Source organism: Camelina sativa, chromosome 7 (genome assembly GCF_000633955.1).
Source record: "Camelina sativa cultivar DH55 chromosome 7, Cs, whole genome shotgun sequence".
NCBI classification, from domain to species: domain Eukaryota; kingdom Viridiplantae; phylum Streptophyta; class Magnoliopsida; order Brassicales; family Brassicaceae; genus Camelina; species Camelina sativa.
Window position 1 is genome coordinate 25,141,638 of NC_025691.1, and position 15,776 is coordinate 25,157,413.

General features: G+C 36.6%; 3 protein-coding genes and 2 long non-coding RNA genes across 33 annotated transcripts in view; 1 reads left to right on the top strand and 4 right to left on the bottom strand.

Moving 5' to 3' along the window:
• The window catches only part of LOC104702482, a 9,635-nt gene extending 8,865 nt beyond the window's left edge, over positions 1–770 (bottom strand). For both annotated transcript variants that reach the window (XM_010418335.1, XM_010418336.1), the window contains exons 1-3: positions 661–770; positions 318–429; positions 26–201 (exon numbers count right to left, since the gene is read on the bottom strand). In XM_010418335.1, the coding sequence (XP_010416637.1) occupies positions 26–201; positions 318–429; positions 661–696 (324 nt within the window). In that variant the 5' untranslated portion in view covers positions 697–770. The remainder of the gene's footprint in view (positions 1–25; positions 202–317; positions 430–660) is intronic.
• LOC104702485 lies at positions 904–2,481 on the bottom strand. Of its 5 annotated transcripts, none has more exons than XR_002032801.1 (8): positions 2,288–2,467; positions 2,110–2,195; positions 1,903–1,991; positions 1,694–1,757; positions 1,427–1,629; positions 1,217–1,309; positions 1,036–1,117; positions 904–947 (listed from the first exon to the last, which is right to left on the bottom strand). It is a non-coding gene; the product is annotated as an uncharacterized LOC104702485 (long non-coding RNA). The 5 variants fall into 5 exon arrangements; XR_754014.2 differs by having other exon boundaries at positions 2,274–2,467; XR_754013.1 differs by having other exon boundaries at positions 1,427–1,619; positions 2,110–2,481.
• Positions 2,484–8,531, bottom strand: LOC104702486. 24 transcript variants are annotated; one of them, XR_002032825.1, is made up of 31 exons: positions 8,448–8,531; positions 8,258–8,367; positions 8,084–8,121; positions 7,840–7,957; positions 7,610–7,682; positions 7,450–7,514; positions 7,228–7,303; positions 7,047–7,117; positions 6,916–6,959; positions 6,714–6,813; positions 6,537–6,627; positions 6,379–6,465; positions 6,282–6,311; positions 6,009–6,176; positions 5,851–5,912; positions 5,477–5,757; positions 5,297–5,381; positions 5,084–5,193; positions 4,868–4,936; positions 4,620–4,755; positions 4,200–4,535; positions 4,016–4,092; positions 3,853–3,930; positions 3,685–3,755; positions 3,517–3,596; positions 3,379–3,443; positions 3,231–3,304; positions 3,021–3,139; positions 2,857–2,942; positions 2,650–2,738; positions 2,484–2,504 (listed from the first exon to the last, which is right to left on the bottom strand). It is a non-coding gene; the product is annotated as an uncharacterized LOC104702486 (long non-coding RNA). The 24 variants fall into 24 exon arrangements; XR_002032820.1 differs by adding an exon at positions 4,617–4,619 and having other exon boundaries at positions 2,857–3,304; positions 4,200–4,348; positions 4,445–4,535; positions 4,715–4,755; positions 8,448–8,529; XR_002032822.1 differs by having other exon boundaries at positions 2,857–3,139; positions 8,448–8,530.
• Positions 10,728–13,183, bottom strand: LOC104702488 (putative UDP-glucuronate:xylan alpha-glucuronosyltransferase 3). The gene is made up of 3 exons (XM_010418339.1): positions 13,039–13,183; positions 12,041–12,810; positions 10,728–11,956 (listed from the first exon to the last, which is right to left on the bottom strand). The coding sequence occupies exons 1-3, from the start codon at positions 13,089–13,091 to the stop codon at positions 10,920–10,922; spliced, it is 1,860 nt and encodes a 619-aa protein (XP_010416641.1). The 5' UTR covers positions 13,092–13,183; the 3' UTR covers positions 10,728–10,919.
• LOC109125491 (putative defensin-like protein 280) lies at positions 14,507–15,187 on the top strand. Its single transcript, XM_019227144.1, has 2 exons — positions 14,507–14,567; positions 15,030–15,187. The coding sequence occupies exons 1-2, from the start codon at positions 14,507–14,509 to the stop codon at positions 15,185–15,187; spliced, it is 219 nt and encodes a 72-aa protein (XP_019082689.1).

Sequence of the window (15,776 nt, forward strand, 5' to 3'; positions counted from 1 at the left end):
AAGAAGTCAAAAGTTGCAGAACCACCTGTGATCCCCACGCTTTGGACGAGAAGTTGGCAAAGATCCCATAAAACCAACACCAAGAACCAGATATTCTAAAACACCAAATAAAGGAAGTTAGACAGCTTAAGTAAGAGCCCGATTGAAGGCTAACAAGGCCATCTCCTTGACCATTGCTTGGGTGTAGTATTGGCTCGTAACCTGAGAGAGAGAGAGAGAGAGAGAGAGAGAGAGCAAACATTAATGAAATTTATTTCTCCAAAAACAACCCAATTGGGATGATTATTAGACTTGCGGTGGAGACGGACACAGCTTACCGAGTTCCATCCACCAAGGCACGAAATCCAGTACTGAGATGGTCGTATAATTTCTTGAATTTTTGCCACCAGTGTATCCTCCCCTTCTGCTGGGTCTTCTAACTTCTGAGACCTGCAATTTCCATATTCCGTTTGATTAGAGCGCTATGTAACAAATCCAAAGACTTGAGCAGTGGACGGCATGCCAGCATTCCAATGCTTCCTGTGATCATTGAAGCTTAACCGGATAATATATCAACAAAAATGGTCTCAAACTGCATATATATGAAACAATCACCCCATAGTAATTATTTACACAATTTTCAAAAGAATTATCAAGGCTGACTAGTTTGGCCAAAGATACCTGTTGGCGGGTCATCGCAGCATTGTCAACATACATATGTGACAGGCTGACAGCTCAACATCAGGATATTCAGAGGCTCTCTTACTCGTTTCGTCCATAAAATTGAGGCCTGCAGAGAACAAATTGCATANTGTAGTCTTACCGGAACCAGTGTCTCCCTCAATGAGAAGAACCAACTTTACCCTATAAGCACAAAGCAATCACATATAGATAATTAAATTTTAAATTGTAATAGTAACCAANCGTTTCCGAGCAGTCTCGAAGGCAACACGAGCAATTCTATCAATCTGAGTAACATAAGATATGCTTTAAAGGATTAGTCCATATGAGAGAGAGAGGAGGGTTTGCCAATAAAATAGAGGTCTGAGAACAAACCCTGAGCGAGCAAATTGGACCATAGATAGATAAGGACCCATGGCTTTGAGTTCGAAGCTCCAGGAACCCTAATTCTCCATACCTACAAGAGAAACATCATAAAACAAAAATCTCAGTCTCCATCTAAATTGTAAACAAGAAGCAAAAAACAACAACTTTAAAAAGACAAAATTCGACTCACAATGCATGTGCTTGCTTCGGTAAGAGTAACTTGATATTTCCTGCGGCTTGCTTTGTGTTGTAGCTACTGGTCTGGTTCTAATAGCTCTCTATCCTGCAATAATAAGAACAGTTAAAAAAGTAGTTGAACTTAAATAATAGTGAAGACCCCATTAGATCAAATGTATGAACTGTATGAACAAATATCAGATTCAGAATGAGAGAGATATACCTCAGCCATTTCATCTCTCTCTCTCTCTCTCTCTCTCTCTCTCTCTCTCTCTCTCTCTCCACAACCAACATACTAAACGGCATGGTGAAATAAAGCCTCATGAGCTCTTTCATCTGGGACTACCATATCCCATCATGTGTGAAAAATTTGCAGCAAAAGCCAAAGAATCATCTAATGGAATGATGCTACCATCCTTGTACATCCTGCAATGTTAATATATGAAACTAGAGGTCACAAAAACACAAAGCAGAGCCATGAACTACAAACCTGGCACAGCCGCACGATGAGACAACTCTTTTTGACAGCGCCTCAACTTGCTCTTTGCTCTTTCCTACATGGAAGTACACCTTTAATAAAAATCGCTTTTCAAGAAACAAAGGACAACTTTCACAGGAATAACACAACACACCAGTTTGTAAGAAATATATGTGTTTTAGTACTACATGCTGCAAGTAAGGGAAAGTAGTAGGTCGTACCTTTCAAACCAGCTCCATGGAGATATTGTGGTAATTGTGTAGTCTTACCGGAACCAGTGTCTCCCTCAATGAGAAGAACCAACTTTACCCTATAAGCACAAAGCAATCACATATAGATAATTAAATTTTAAATTGTAATAGTAACCAAAAAAAAAAAAGCAAATTCATCGATCCAATTTTTATTTGAACCAGTTTATGATTTGATACCTTTTTAAGCACGTAGGCGACGCAGAGAGGACAAATACAAGCCATCAAAACTGTCACCAACCGATAAAAGCATCCTCCTCCACAATCTAAAATTAACAGAGCCAAGTTGAGTTAAAAGTCGCATGAACATAAAAAACCTTGAATAATCAATTTAGAAACCAAACTCTAGAAGAGCAACATGAGTAAGAGAGTGATGATTGGAGCAAGGAACCCATGAGGACGCTTGAAGACAATAACATAGATTAGAATACTGATGACTGGATCATGGTTTGCTTCCAAAAGACTTGCAAAACGAAGAAAGAACCGTAAGGAACAAAACAAAACAAAACAAAAAAGAAGAAGTAAAAGACGTGTGAAGAGGAAGAAAAAAACANCAACTTGCTCTTTGCTCTTTCCTACATGGAAGTACACCTTTAATAAAAATCGCTTTTCAAGAAACAAAGGACAACTTTCACAGGAATAACACAACACACCAGTTTGTAAGAAATATATGTGTTTTAGTACTACATGCTGCAAGTAAGGGAAAGTAGTAGGTCGTACCTTTCAAACCAGCTCCATGGAGATATTGTGGTAATTGTGTAGTCTTACCGGAACCAGTGTCTCCCTCAATGAGAAGAACCAACTTTACCCTATAAGCACAAAGCAATCACATATAGATAATTAAATTTTAAATTGTAATAGTAACCAAAAAAAAAAAAGCAAATTCATCGATCCAATTTTTATTTGAACCAGTTTATGATTTGATACCTTTTTAAGCACGTAGGCGACGCAGAGAGGACAAATACAAGCCATCAAAACTGTCACCAACCGATAAAAGCATCCTCCTCCACAATCTAAAATTAACAGAGCCAAGTTGAGTTAAAAGTCGCATGAACATAAAAAACCTTGAATAATCAATTTAGAAACCAAACTCTAGAAGAGCAACATGAGTAAGAGAGTGATGATTGGAGCAAGGAACCCATGAGGACGCTTGAAGACAATAACATAGATTAGAATACTGATGACTGGATCATGGTTTGCTTCCAAAAGACTTGCAAAACGAAGAAAGAACCGTAAGGAACAAAACAAAACAAAACAAAAAAGAAGAAGTAAAAGACGTGTGAAGAGGAAGAAAAAAACACTTAAAGGCGTAGCACAGAGAAGAAGCGTGTCCATCAACGCCATCACTCTCATTGAAAAAAGTATCATCCAAAACCTGAAACAACATAACAACAAGTAAATAACATGAACATATATAACGCAACCGATGCAATGTAGATGTTAGGTAACCTGATCATACGCACTCCCCACAATGTTTTTTTTCTCTTCGAACCTCCCACCTGGTGCCTTATGATCTGCATCAAAGACAAACATAAATGTTTTTTTTTTCACTTTATATAGAACAGTTAAAAAAAAGAATAAGAATACCTGAAAGATGTAGCGCAAAGAAGACAAAAACGATCCATCAAAACCATCACCAACCGATCAAAGCATCTTTCCTCCACAATCTAAAATTAACAGAGCCAAGAAGAGTTAAAACTCGCATGAACATATATCATAAAAAAAGCCTAGAACGATTCAGTTTAGAAACCAAACCCTAGAAGAATAACATGAATAAGAGTGACAACGATCAGTCAAAGCCATCACCGATCAAAGCCTCCACGAATCTAAAGCAACAAAACAAAAAACGAAAGGTTAATAACATGTAACTAGAAAAAATCACCGAACCAAAGAGACAATACAGAATCAAATAGATCAAGGAACCTGTGAGAACGTGGCTGAAGACGTGGCAACATGGAGAAGAATACGCCATGATCATATCATAACTGGCTTCCAAAACACCTGCAAAAACGAAGAAAAAAACGTAAGGAACAAACAAAACAAAAAAGAAGTAAAAGACGTGTGTGAAGAGGAGGAAGAACAAAACCCTTTGAAGAAGTAGCACAGAGAAGAAGCGTGTCCATCAAAGCCATCACTCTCATCAATAAAAGCATCATCAAAAGCCTGAAACAACATAACAACAAGTAAATAGCATGAACATATATAAAGCAACCGATGCAATGTAGAAACCAAACCCTAGAAAAAAAATCAGTTAAGAGGAAGAAGACTACCTGAAGATGTAGCGCAGAGACAAAACGATCCATCAAAACCATCACCAGCCGATCAAAACATCCTCCTCCACTAAAATATAGGGTCTTAGGCTTAAAAGTTAAAACATACATGCCAACATCACTAGGAAGATCAGCGACATTACTGTTAACTGAAAAGTTCAATAACAAAAGAAACAAAGAACCAACACTAGCCAATATTAAATAAAACAACTGATATGCTAAAAGGTGTATAGATGTGAGGTAACCTGAAAGTTGAACTCAGAAATCAAACGCACTCCCACAATGTTTATTCTTTCTCTTCGAACCTCCCTCACAGTAATCCTGGTTCCTCATGATCTGCAACAAAGAGAGACAGGGATGTTTTTTCACTTATATAGAAAGAACAAAACAAAAATCGGTTAAGAGGAAGAATACTACTACCTGAAGATGTAGCCAAGAGAAGACCAAAAAGATCCATCAAATAAAACCATCAACATCAATAAGAAGAGTGTAGCTTTGAGGACTTGGTCTAAGACCTTCAAGGCAAACCAGCATAACCACGAGCAAGGATGTCAGCCTGTGGATATGCAATCAAAAAACACACACATAAAGGTACCAGCTTTATGAAGATAATGAATTCACATAGAAAAATAGTGTGACATCATAAAATAAGGCTAAATCAGACATACCTATATGTGGTGACACTACGCGAACAGGAACAACCAGCATCATTATCAATTCCACTTCGTCTCAGGTCCCTACAACAATAAAATTCCCAGTTAAGCAGATTGTTTTCAAAATTTAATATGAAGAGAAACACTGATCATTAACAAATTTCAAAGCAACACAAGGAACAAACAATAACACAAAATCATACACAAGTGAAGGATGATATGAAATAAAACCTGGAGGTGTTCTTCTTCTTCTGCTTCTTGGACGTTGGCTCATAGAATGGTGTCATTTATGGAATACGTTGTACATGCTCTCTACCTCCTTCAATGATGATCTCCTTGACCTGATTCACAAAATAATTAAACCTTTAAATTGTAACTGTAACCAAAAATAAAATAGAAAAGCAAATTCATCGATCAATCCGCAGAACCAGTTTATGTTGTTACCTTAAGCAAGCACGTTGGCGACGATAGTGTTCTGAATCACCAACGAGAGAGAGAGAGAGAGTCAAATAAATCAATCAACGCCCACCTGTTTCACAGAACAAAACTATATTCACACACTAACACTGTCAAAACCATATAGATTTATAAGACGAACACACAAAAAAAGAAAAAGATAGATACCTCTCTCTCTCTGACTTGTTTAGAAAGCAAATTCGACTCACAATTCATGGACTGGTTGAGTAGTAGATTCGAACCATCATCATGTTGCTCTCTTGTCGCCATTAGAACGATCTCTCTCTGTCATCTCTCAAATTTGTTGGGCTGGAACTCCCAAGGCCAATATTTTTCAAGAGCTGGGACAGACTCACTCTGAGCTTAAGCGCCGCACGAAGTTGCAAAGTTTCACCTTTGGGAGGACATGTTTACACTCTTTGGCCGCTCTAGCGGCAGTCCCATATCAGCTGAAAAGAGGAAGAGAAAATAGCATCAGAAAGATGAGTGTGGGTTATTCAAAGAGAATTGTCAATAGCACGAAAGTATGTCAGTGTATGTACCTGTGACCAGATGACGAGATTCCTTGAGACAGCCAAAAAGCACGGTGTAGTAGTATCTAAATCTGAAAGAAAAGGTGACTCTATTAATTATAACCAAGCTTCAGCAAAACAAGGCATGTGGTTAGTCAGGCTTAAGTGATAACGATGCAGTTTTGTACCTTTTTTTCGGTCAGACGATAATAGTTCAGCAGCACTACGCTATGAGCATCAACGTTAGGCCATGGGTGGTTCTTGACGAAACTTGCCATGGTCTGTATACCTGTAATTGGTCAAACACCATCAATCCAATAGAATCAGTTTTAGTTCTTGAAAGTATCTCCGGCGATCTGCAAATAGAGAATAAGAAGAAGAACCATCAGATGCTAATTTTTAATTCTAATAGAAAGAGCCAAAGAGAAAACCCCTTAAGAAAAACCCTAGAATTGTTATACCTTTACTTGCTCGATCAAATCAGATAAGAGCTGGAGAAGAAGAAGAAGTTTGGGTCATCATCAACCCTAAGGCTAAGCAAAGCAGAAGTTTGTTTACCTCTGTGCTTGCTTCGGTAGGATTAACTTGTTATCTCCTGAGGCTTAATTTGTGTTGTAGCTACTGTTTCTAACACGGCACTTTATCCTGCAATAACAAGAATGGTTAAAAGAAGTAGTTGAACTTAAACAATAGTGATGGATGATTTGAAACAAAACCTTGAGGGTTCTTCTTCTTCTTCTTGGACGTTTGCTCATGGTCCCATTCATGGAAGTTGAACATGGTCTCTAGTCTTGAATGATGATCTTCCTGCAGTCAGTGAGACAATCAACACATGAAAATAAAAATGGTTAAAAAAATTTTAGTCAATAGTGACGGATGATTTGAAACAAAACCTTGAGGGGTTCTTCTTCTTCTTCTTCTTAGACGTTGCTCATGGTCCCACTCATGGATTGGTAGAGCTAGCTAGCAGCTATGTTTGTGACACTCGTTTCCCTACAATTAGTGAGACAATCAATCAACACATCAAATTAAAAAAAGAAACCATCTAGAATCAGTCAAATAAGTAATAAGATGAGAGTAGTTAAAGAGAAATACGCCATGGAAACAACAAGGTCCTCCCATCCTCATTTGCACCATATCTGAATTCATCAAGAAGAAAAAAGATAGAATTCAGTTGCATAACCTGAATTAAGCTCAATCAAACGTCAAAGGAAAAGTTGCGCAACCTGTGATTCCCACGCTTTGGACGAGAAGTTGCCAAAGATGCCGTAAAACCCCACACTAAGAACCGGATATCCTGAAACACCAGATAAAAAAGAAGTTAGACCAATCGAACACGAAACAACAACGATGGTGGTGAAGTGAGGAATGAAACCAAATTATCTGCGAAGATGTAAAAAGGCAAACCTCTGGTTAAGAGCCCGATTGAAGGATAACAAGGCCATCTCCTTGGCCATTGCTTGACTGCAGCGTTGCTCGGAACCTATGAGAGAGAGTGCAAACAAAATCATCAGGTGATAGATAGTCAATGGAGAAGAGAAGAGGATTTGCCAATAAAATAGAGGTCTGAGAACAAACCCTGATCAGTGATGGAATGACTACAAGAGTGTCAATAAGAAGAGAGTGTACCTTTGGGAAGACTTGGTCTAAGACCTTCAAGGCAAACCAGCAAAACCACGAACAAGGATGTCAGCCTGTGGATATGCAATCAAAGCGCACACATAAAGGTACCACGAATTCACATAAAAAAATAGTGTGACATCATAAAATAAGGCTAACTCAGACATACCTATAGGAATGTGGTGACACTAGGAGAACAGGAACAGCCAGCACCATTATCAATTCCACTTCGTCTCAGGTCCCTACAACAATAAAATTCCAAGTTAAGCAGATTGCAAATTGTTTTCAAATTCAATATGGAGAGAAACACTGAACATAAAGATATCTAAAATCAACGCAAGGAACAAATAATAAGACAAAAAAATCAGACATAAGTGAAGGATGATATGAAAACAAAACCTGGAGGTGTTCTTCTTCTTCATCATCGTGTTGGACGTTGGCTCATGGAATGGTGTCATTCAATGGAATTAGTTGTACATGGTCTCTACCTTCCTTGAATGATGATGATCTCCTTGATCTGATTCACAAAATAATTAAACCTTAAAATTGTAATAGTAACTAAAAAAAGAAAACCAACAACAACTAAAGTACTTAAAAAAGCAAATTCATCAATAAAATCAGTAGAACCAGTTTATGTTGTTACCTTAAGCAAGCACGTAGGCGACGATTGTGTCCTGATTTCTGAATCATCAAAGAGAGAGAGAGAGAGAGAGTCAAATAAATCAATCAACGCCCAATGAGTTTTGTTTCACAGAACCAAAACTATAATTAAAGCGAAAGATAGAGATTTAGAAGAAGAAGGACCAAGGAGAGGTACCTCTTATCAATACTGAAAGCTCAGATCAGTCCTCACTCGTCACTCCTCACTCCTGAGTCCTCCGTAGTCCGTTTTGGGAACAATGTCCAAGGAAATTGAAGGAGACGACGCTGCAAAACGACAACGTCTCATCAACTAATGGACCCTAAAAGAAGAAATAAAGAATTATGGTGGGCCAATTAACACTCACCAGAGCCCAATTCCCAGAATTCTTAAACGGTTTAAAATAAGCGATGGAGAAGAAGCGTTTCCATCAAAGCCAATCTCTGAGATGATCCATAAAAACATAATCGGATCCAAAACCCTGAAATAAGTACAAAACGACAATGAAAAAATCACATCCCCTAATATATATAGCGCAAGCAACCGATGGCAATGTTTAAAAACCAAACCCTAGAAAAACATTAGTATAGATGTGAAGTAACCAGACAACTCGAAGTTATATACTCTCAAACCATCCTTACCTCCAACAAGGTCCGTAACCTCCACGATCAAACACAAGCAAAGAAAAACATTAGCTGAGCTGTGTGAACAGCAAGAATATAACAAAGGGAAAGAGGAGACTGTCAAAGAGCCAACAGGGAGCAACGACAGATCAAAGGCATCCTTCAAGTTCAAGATAAACTGAGACATAAAACAGAACAAAGGTTAACTTGTGGTTGTAATGAAGACGGATGATAATTAAAATATGTTGCACAGAAGAAACCTTAAAGAGATGACAGACCAAAGGCTTAGATTTACCATATCAGTCCTCCCAGTGCCTTCACGATCTGCATCAAAGAGAAATACATTCTCGTTAAAAAGACATATTGAATACCAAAAGATAGTAAAAAAAGGACAAAGTTTAAGAATAATTAAACCGTGTAGCCGTGTAAGAAAGAATCTGTGGATCATCGATCTCTTATCTGAATGTTGGTTCTCTGCTTAGGAATCCTGGTTCCTCGTGCTCTGCATCAAAGAGAGACATTAGCTGATCTAAAAACACTTAAATAAAATAAAAGGGAAAAGGAGACCGTCAAAGAGGTAACAGGATCCGACACGACGACGACAGATCAAAGGCATCCTTCAAGTTCACGATAAACTGAGACATAAAACAGAACAATGGTGGAGTTATGGTTGTAATAAACAAGTTAATGAAAAGATGAAAAAGACTACCTGAAGATGTAGCGCAGAGAAAGCAAAAACGATCCATCAAAACGATCACCAACCGATCAAAGCATCCTCCTTCCTCCACAATCTAAAATATTAACAGACCCAAGAAGAAGAGCATTGAACGATTCAATTTAGAAAATTAACAAACCCTAGAAGAATATCATGAATTAGAGTGACAACGATCAGTCAAAGCCATCACCGATATCAAAGCCTCCACAAACCTAAACCAACAAAACAAAAAACGAAAAGTTAATAACATGTAATTAGAAAAAAACCACCGAACCAAAGAGACAATACAGAATCAAATAGAGATGGGTTTAGATCAAGGAACCTGCGAGAACGCCATGATCATATCATACCTGACTAAACACCTGCAAAAACCATAAGGAACATGAACAAAAAGAATAAGTAAAAGGCGTGTGTGAAGAGGAAAAAGAAAACCCTTTGAAGAAGTACCACAGAGAGGAAGCGTGTCCATCAAAGCCATGATCACTCTCATCATCCAAAACCTGAAACAACATAACAGCATGTAAATAGCATGAACATATATAAAGCAAACCTATGCAATTTAGAAACCAAACCCTAGAAAATCCAATGATCGATCGGTTCAAAAAAAAAAAACAGAGACTGAGTTTTAGAAGAAGAAGAAGAACAAAACCCCCTGAAGACGTCGTTAGCACGGAGAAGAAGCGTTTCCCTTCAATCACGCATCATCCAAAACCTGAAATAAGTACGTAACGACAAGTAATTCAATCACATGAACATATATAAAGCAAAGCAACCGATGCGCAATATTTAAAAAACCAAACCCTAGAAAAAGCGAGTGAAATCTGCTATTAAAAAAAAGAAATCTGCTAGAAACCACCAAACCCTAGAAAAAGACAAAGGTGAAAATCCAATAGAAAGAAAAAGAAACAGAGACGAGTTAAGAAGAATGTGACCGACCACCACCGTACGCTCGGAGTCGGAGTGACCGTTGTACAGAGAGAGAGAGGAACTAAGAAGAAAATAAGGAAAGATGTGATGATGTGAAAAAAGAGTGAGAGAGCCTTCTTTTATAGATTACATTGTCGGTTTAGCTAATTTCCTTTTTTTTTCTTTTCCAATTTCCTTCTATTGATATGTTTATTAATATTTTTTCCTTATTATTTTCGAATAGGCTCCCAAGTGTTGTAATACATAATTTATTCGAAACAACTCGAAAACATTCTTGACACAAATCAATTTTGACGGTTCGGTTAGTCAGTTACGGTTCAACAGACCCGGTTCTACATAACCTGGTGAATGGCAACAATACCACTCTTTGCTTTAAAACCTGAATGCGAATCTAACTCTTCCTGTAAATTCTTCATTTGTCTTTCCTTCCTCATGATTACATCGTTTCAGGGATTCATCTTTGATATACAAGGTTTCAAGCTGATTAAAGCAAAGAGTGGTATTGTTGCCAACTCACATTTGGTTAGTGAGAGTAACTTTTGTACCAAACCAAACCCAATAAAGCCAAAAGAATTCACAGGGCAGAGAGAGCAGGTTTATGCGACGGTGATGAAGTGGTGGTGGTGGTCGAAGAATTATCAGTAGAGTTTGTCTCACCCCAATGCCAAAGCATACTCTCCCAAAAACAGAAATCTTCGTAACAAGTCTTAAGTCTCTCATCTTTGATCTTTATCTTCCAGTGTCCATCCTTGTAATTCCCTTTCTCTGCTTGTCTCCTATCCCACTCAAGTTGCGCCTTCTGTTTCGATCTTAGTAGACAGAACTTGTGCAAATTCTCAGGCATTGCGTCGTGAACTCTCCACCAGGTTTTATGTGCTTCGTCACTTGCGAATTCCTGGAATATATCCACATTCCAGTTGCAATCATAGTCTCTGAAGCATAACCAAGGTTTGTTATAGCCGAGGTAATGAAGAACATAGAGGATCGGAGGATCAGCTCCAAATAGACTCGTCTTCATTTTCTTGATCTCAGGTTCGTCTCCTTCCCAGAAATGCTTCAAGAAATTCATGTGTTTCGGAATCCTGTGCCACCATGTGAATATCTCGTTAAGGTAACCTTGGTCTCCTCCGTTGTAAGACACAACTTCATTGATGTTATCCATTAGTAACTGGAATGTTGAATTAGATGGCTCAACCACCATTAGACCGGAGTTGAAGAGCGTAGCATTGTTTCCAATTGCGGATATCTCAGGGAACTCGAAGAGGAAATCAATGTTTCTAAGGATAAGCATGTCTGCATCGATGAAGATGATCTTGCTGTATTCAGTCAATTGCCAAAGACGGAACTTACTGTAGTTCCATTCGTTATATGCATTTGGTACAGCATTCGGGTTCCTGATTCTTTGAAACATTTGAATCTTCCATCCAGCAGCTTGCAAGCCACTTTTATGGTACTCACTTATCGAATCATCGACAAGTATGACCAGATCACGAGTAGAGCCTGACATTCGAATGCTCTGCGCAGCTGCAATGGCTCCACAGACATAAAATTGAGCAGAGTGCAAGATAGTCGCATAAGCTTCTTTCTTTGCACTTGCGGAGTAGAAATTATCTGCAATTGAAGTTATCATAATCAGCATACGAGTATAGATGCTAAACTAGCTGAAAACAGAAGACGAAGAAGCTTACTACTGACCTTTAGCTTGAAGAGGAACAGAAAGTTCACAGGAGCCAACAGGAAGCTGTAACTTTTGTCTTAACTGGTGAAGGCTAGGCTTATACAGCCATATGTTTCCTTGACGGGCAACAAGTTCTTGACCGGTAAAAAGATTCGGGATTGGAAAGCAATCAGATACCAAAATCACATGAACATCATGAAGCCCTTTAGAAGAAGCCGCTACTCGAGCTGCTGCGAGTTGTAAATGCAATCGAGCAACATCTCTTGACCACTTTCCTAATTTGTCACACGGAAGCTTGGCAATGACAAGATCGATCCGAGGCTTACCAGGAACTTGAATCAAAGGAAGAGAAGGACAAGTAGGGACTTCGAATTCTTCTACTTCGTCAATCCATTCAGGGTATAGAGATTCCCATGTAATGTTCTTTGCAGCATAGTCTAGACGCAAAGCTACATGATCACAGTCAGATTTCATAACCTCCTTGAATCGAACAATCTCGTTATCATTAAGATTTACAAGCCCAATTCCTTGATACTCGCTTCTACCAAATAAGTACTTGTCAACAAGATTTGACATATGGTTCCAGTTGATCTCAGCTGTAGCAACATAGCGAGGATCAGTAGTAACACCAAAACTTGTTGGAGTTTCAGCAATTTGTAGCGGTGGATAACGAAATCGGTAGATCGTGAACAGAGCTCCAAGCATTATACAAATCAACACAAGTTTCAGAGTAGAGAACTTGACACCCTTTTCAATCCTTTGGAATCTCCTCCTACTTGTCTTCTCACTACACAAAACATGAAAATTAAAACACGAAGCAGTGATTATATATATACATACACAGAGATCGCTTGTGAAACACATTCCAGAATCAAAATCAAAGATCGAAGATCTGATTTCAAAAAAGTCAACCATGTGTGTGAAGCTTACTAAGTTAACTAACTATAGTCTATACTCTATAGTGTTGATCAAACTCGAGAAACTAATGAAGAAGAAGAGGAAGACGAAGACTAACGTGGAGAAGGAGAGACGATGTCTTGACTCCATGGGACTTGAGGAAGGTATCATTGTCTCCGTGAGATCAGGGCCGGTTTCGAGAATTTCATAATCGCCTGATGATGAAGCAGCGAAGAGACATTTTAGGGATTTTGAAAATTAGATTTTGGACGGAAGGTTAGAGACAAAACGATGCGTATTAACAAAATGAGTGATTGAAACCATTCGTTTTTGCGAAATAGCCCCTTTACGTTTTAGGTTTTTCTTATTTTTAACCCTGATCTATTTTTACTATTCTTTGACCCTTTTCTTTCTAAACCTGGGATAGTCAAAACTCAAAAGTAAGGAATGCAATGCAAAAATATCTCGTCAAGCTAAAAAATGTGTCACTGCTAACTAATAAGTATCCTTCTTCTGTTGTAGGGTATTTAACATTTGTTGTAATTAAGTTTGTAATAATAGCAATTAAAAATTTTAAAAATTAAAAACATCTACATAATATTTCACACTTAATATAGATATTTACAATAATTTTTAAGATTTAAAATAATGATTCTCTTATTATCTTTGTTTTAAAAAATTTTTTGACTCATGATATAATACAAAAAGTTAATAATATATATATATATATATGTATATATATTAAATTGATGCATATGTTGTGATTCAACTTTTTGTAAATGGACATATATTACACATTTAATAAAGGAAAAAATGTGTTCAACATCATACATCGGCTATAATTCAATGATTAAAAGTTGAATCTAAATCTAAAACTTAACTTAACAAGCATCAAAAATTAAAAGTTTGTAATGGTTTAGTTCAACATCTAGATTAACTAAACCTTTAAAAGGTTTTCATATATTATTTTTGATATACTTATACTTTATAAATATATATATATATATATATATATAAACATTTAAACTTATAAAAAGGTATTTTGGAAATGGTTAAATGGCGGGACGAGTTTGGATCAACATTAATATAAATTTAAAATACCATTAATCCAAAACAAAAACAAAAAATATCATTAATTCATGTACCATTGTTTTATTATTTTTTTAGCACCACCAATATTAGAATATTATATATGTTAAACTAAATTAATTTAATTATGATTATATCAAAGAAAGTTATTCCCATGTTGAATCTTAAAAAATCATGTAAAAATTATTGGTTAATGATAATCTTTTGGTATAAAAGAGCCTAGTCAACATAAATCTACATAACTAGGAAACAAATCATATATTTCTGTATATTTTGCATTTAAGATATATATATATATATATATATATATATGTATGTTAGCATAAATATATATCCTAGTATATATGTATGTTTGTCTCTAAATTTGATATATATATATATATATATATATATATATATATATATATGTTAGGATAAATCATCTTTAGACATTCATATAATTTTATTTGTCCCAAAATATTCGAATATACCAACATCCAGTGATCCACCGAAAGAATATGGCTTCAATCAAGCACTTCTTTCTCATGTTTATTTGTTTTAGTGTTCTCTTAACCTCAGGTTATTTTCTAACTGTCACCTTTCACCTTTCACCTTCCAGTTCTAGCCTTATTATACTTTGTAGATTCAAAACTGTAAACATGCAAAAGTGTTAATCATTCATTATCATTTGATCCATGAATCAATAATTACTAACACTTACATGCACATTGAAATATATTTTTTTGTTAACATCAATATATTGTTAATTATTTGGATGATTCAAAGAAACCAAGCCAAAATAATATTATTTACATAAGACATAAGTTACAGTTTTTCATGCTAAATTATTAGTTTTAATACTAGTTCATCGTGAAATGAAAAACTATCGAAAGAAGAAAAATACTCCTAATCTATTTCGTTTAGTTTGAATTAGAAAATATATTCATCAACAATTGATTACATAGTTCAATCTTTTCCTTTAATTAAGATTGTTTCATTTATCTCTTAACGAAAAGAAAAAAACTACTTTTGCTTGGACAGGATCGGCCGACTCTCAATTGCACGATTGCGATCCCACGTTGAAAAGCGAAGATTGCAACAAAGAATGTAAGAGGTTTGGTCATCCGGGAGGCTATTGTGGACCTGATAGAGCTGAACCACTTTTAAGCATGTGCTATTGTAAAGATAAAAAAGCTTAATAATGCATAAGATAAAAAGTAACTAAGGTGCCGGATATGTATCATTTATCAGCTTCTTATAGCTTGACTGATTCTCCCGCTAGCTCCCGCAAACGCTTGTTAGCGTTTGAGGCCAATCACACAAATCGCTTCCAATCGCTCCCAGTCACTTCCAATCGCTCCCAACCGTTGAATTTCAAAAGCTGGTTCCCGCAAGCGTTTGCGGTTGGAATTAAAAAAAAAAAAAACCAACGATATTTTTTTTTCTATCTTCTATATATGTTTAACACCTTCTCAACCCTAATCAAGCCGTAACCCTAGTCTCTCAAACCTCCAAATTATGGCGTCAACCCAAGGTGATGAAAATCAAGATGGAAACGTAAGTATTGATCAATCTCTTTTATCATTCATTATATGTTATATATGTGTAACTCTTTCTATTTTTTTCATAGCATCATCTTTTTCATTCTATATATTGTTTTGAGTTTGGTGATTGAATATATGTCTCAACTTGTTTTCTCGAATAGAAAATTAGCTGGTCAGACGACATGACTCGTTTGTTGTTAGATTTGATAACGCTAGAGAAACAAGCTGGAAATTCTAGAGGCAA

Excerpts from the sequence above, each read along its gene's own strand:
- LOC104702488 (XM_010418339.1), bottom strand. The coding sequence starts at position 13,091 with ATGATACCTTCCTCAAGTCCCATGGAGTCAAGACATCGTCTCTCCTTC. Across the intron at positions 12,811-13,038 it reads CATCGTCTCTCCTTCTCCAC|TGAGAAGACAAGTAGGAGGA; the intron begins GTTAGTCTTCGT and ends TGTTTTGTGTAG. Across the intron at positions 11,957-12,040 it reads TGTTCCTCTTCAAGCTAAAG|ATAATTTCTACTCCGCAAGT; the intron begins GTCAGTAGTAAG and ends CTTCAATTGCAG.
- LOC109125491 (XM_019227144.1), top strand. The coding sequence starts at position 14,507 with ATGGCTTCAATCAAGCACTTCTTTCTCATGTTTATTTGTTTTAGTGTT. Across the intron at positions 14,568-15,029 it reads TAGTGTTCTCTTAACCTCAG|GATCGGCCGACTCTCAATTG; the intron begins GTTATTTTCTAA and ends TTGCTTGGACAG.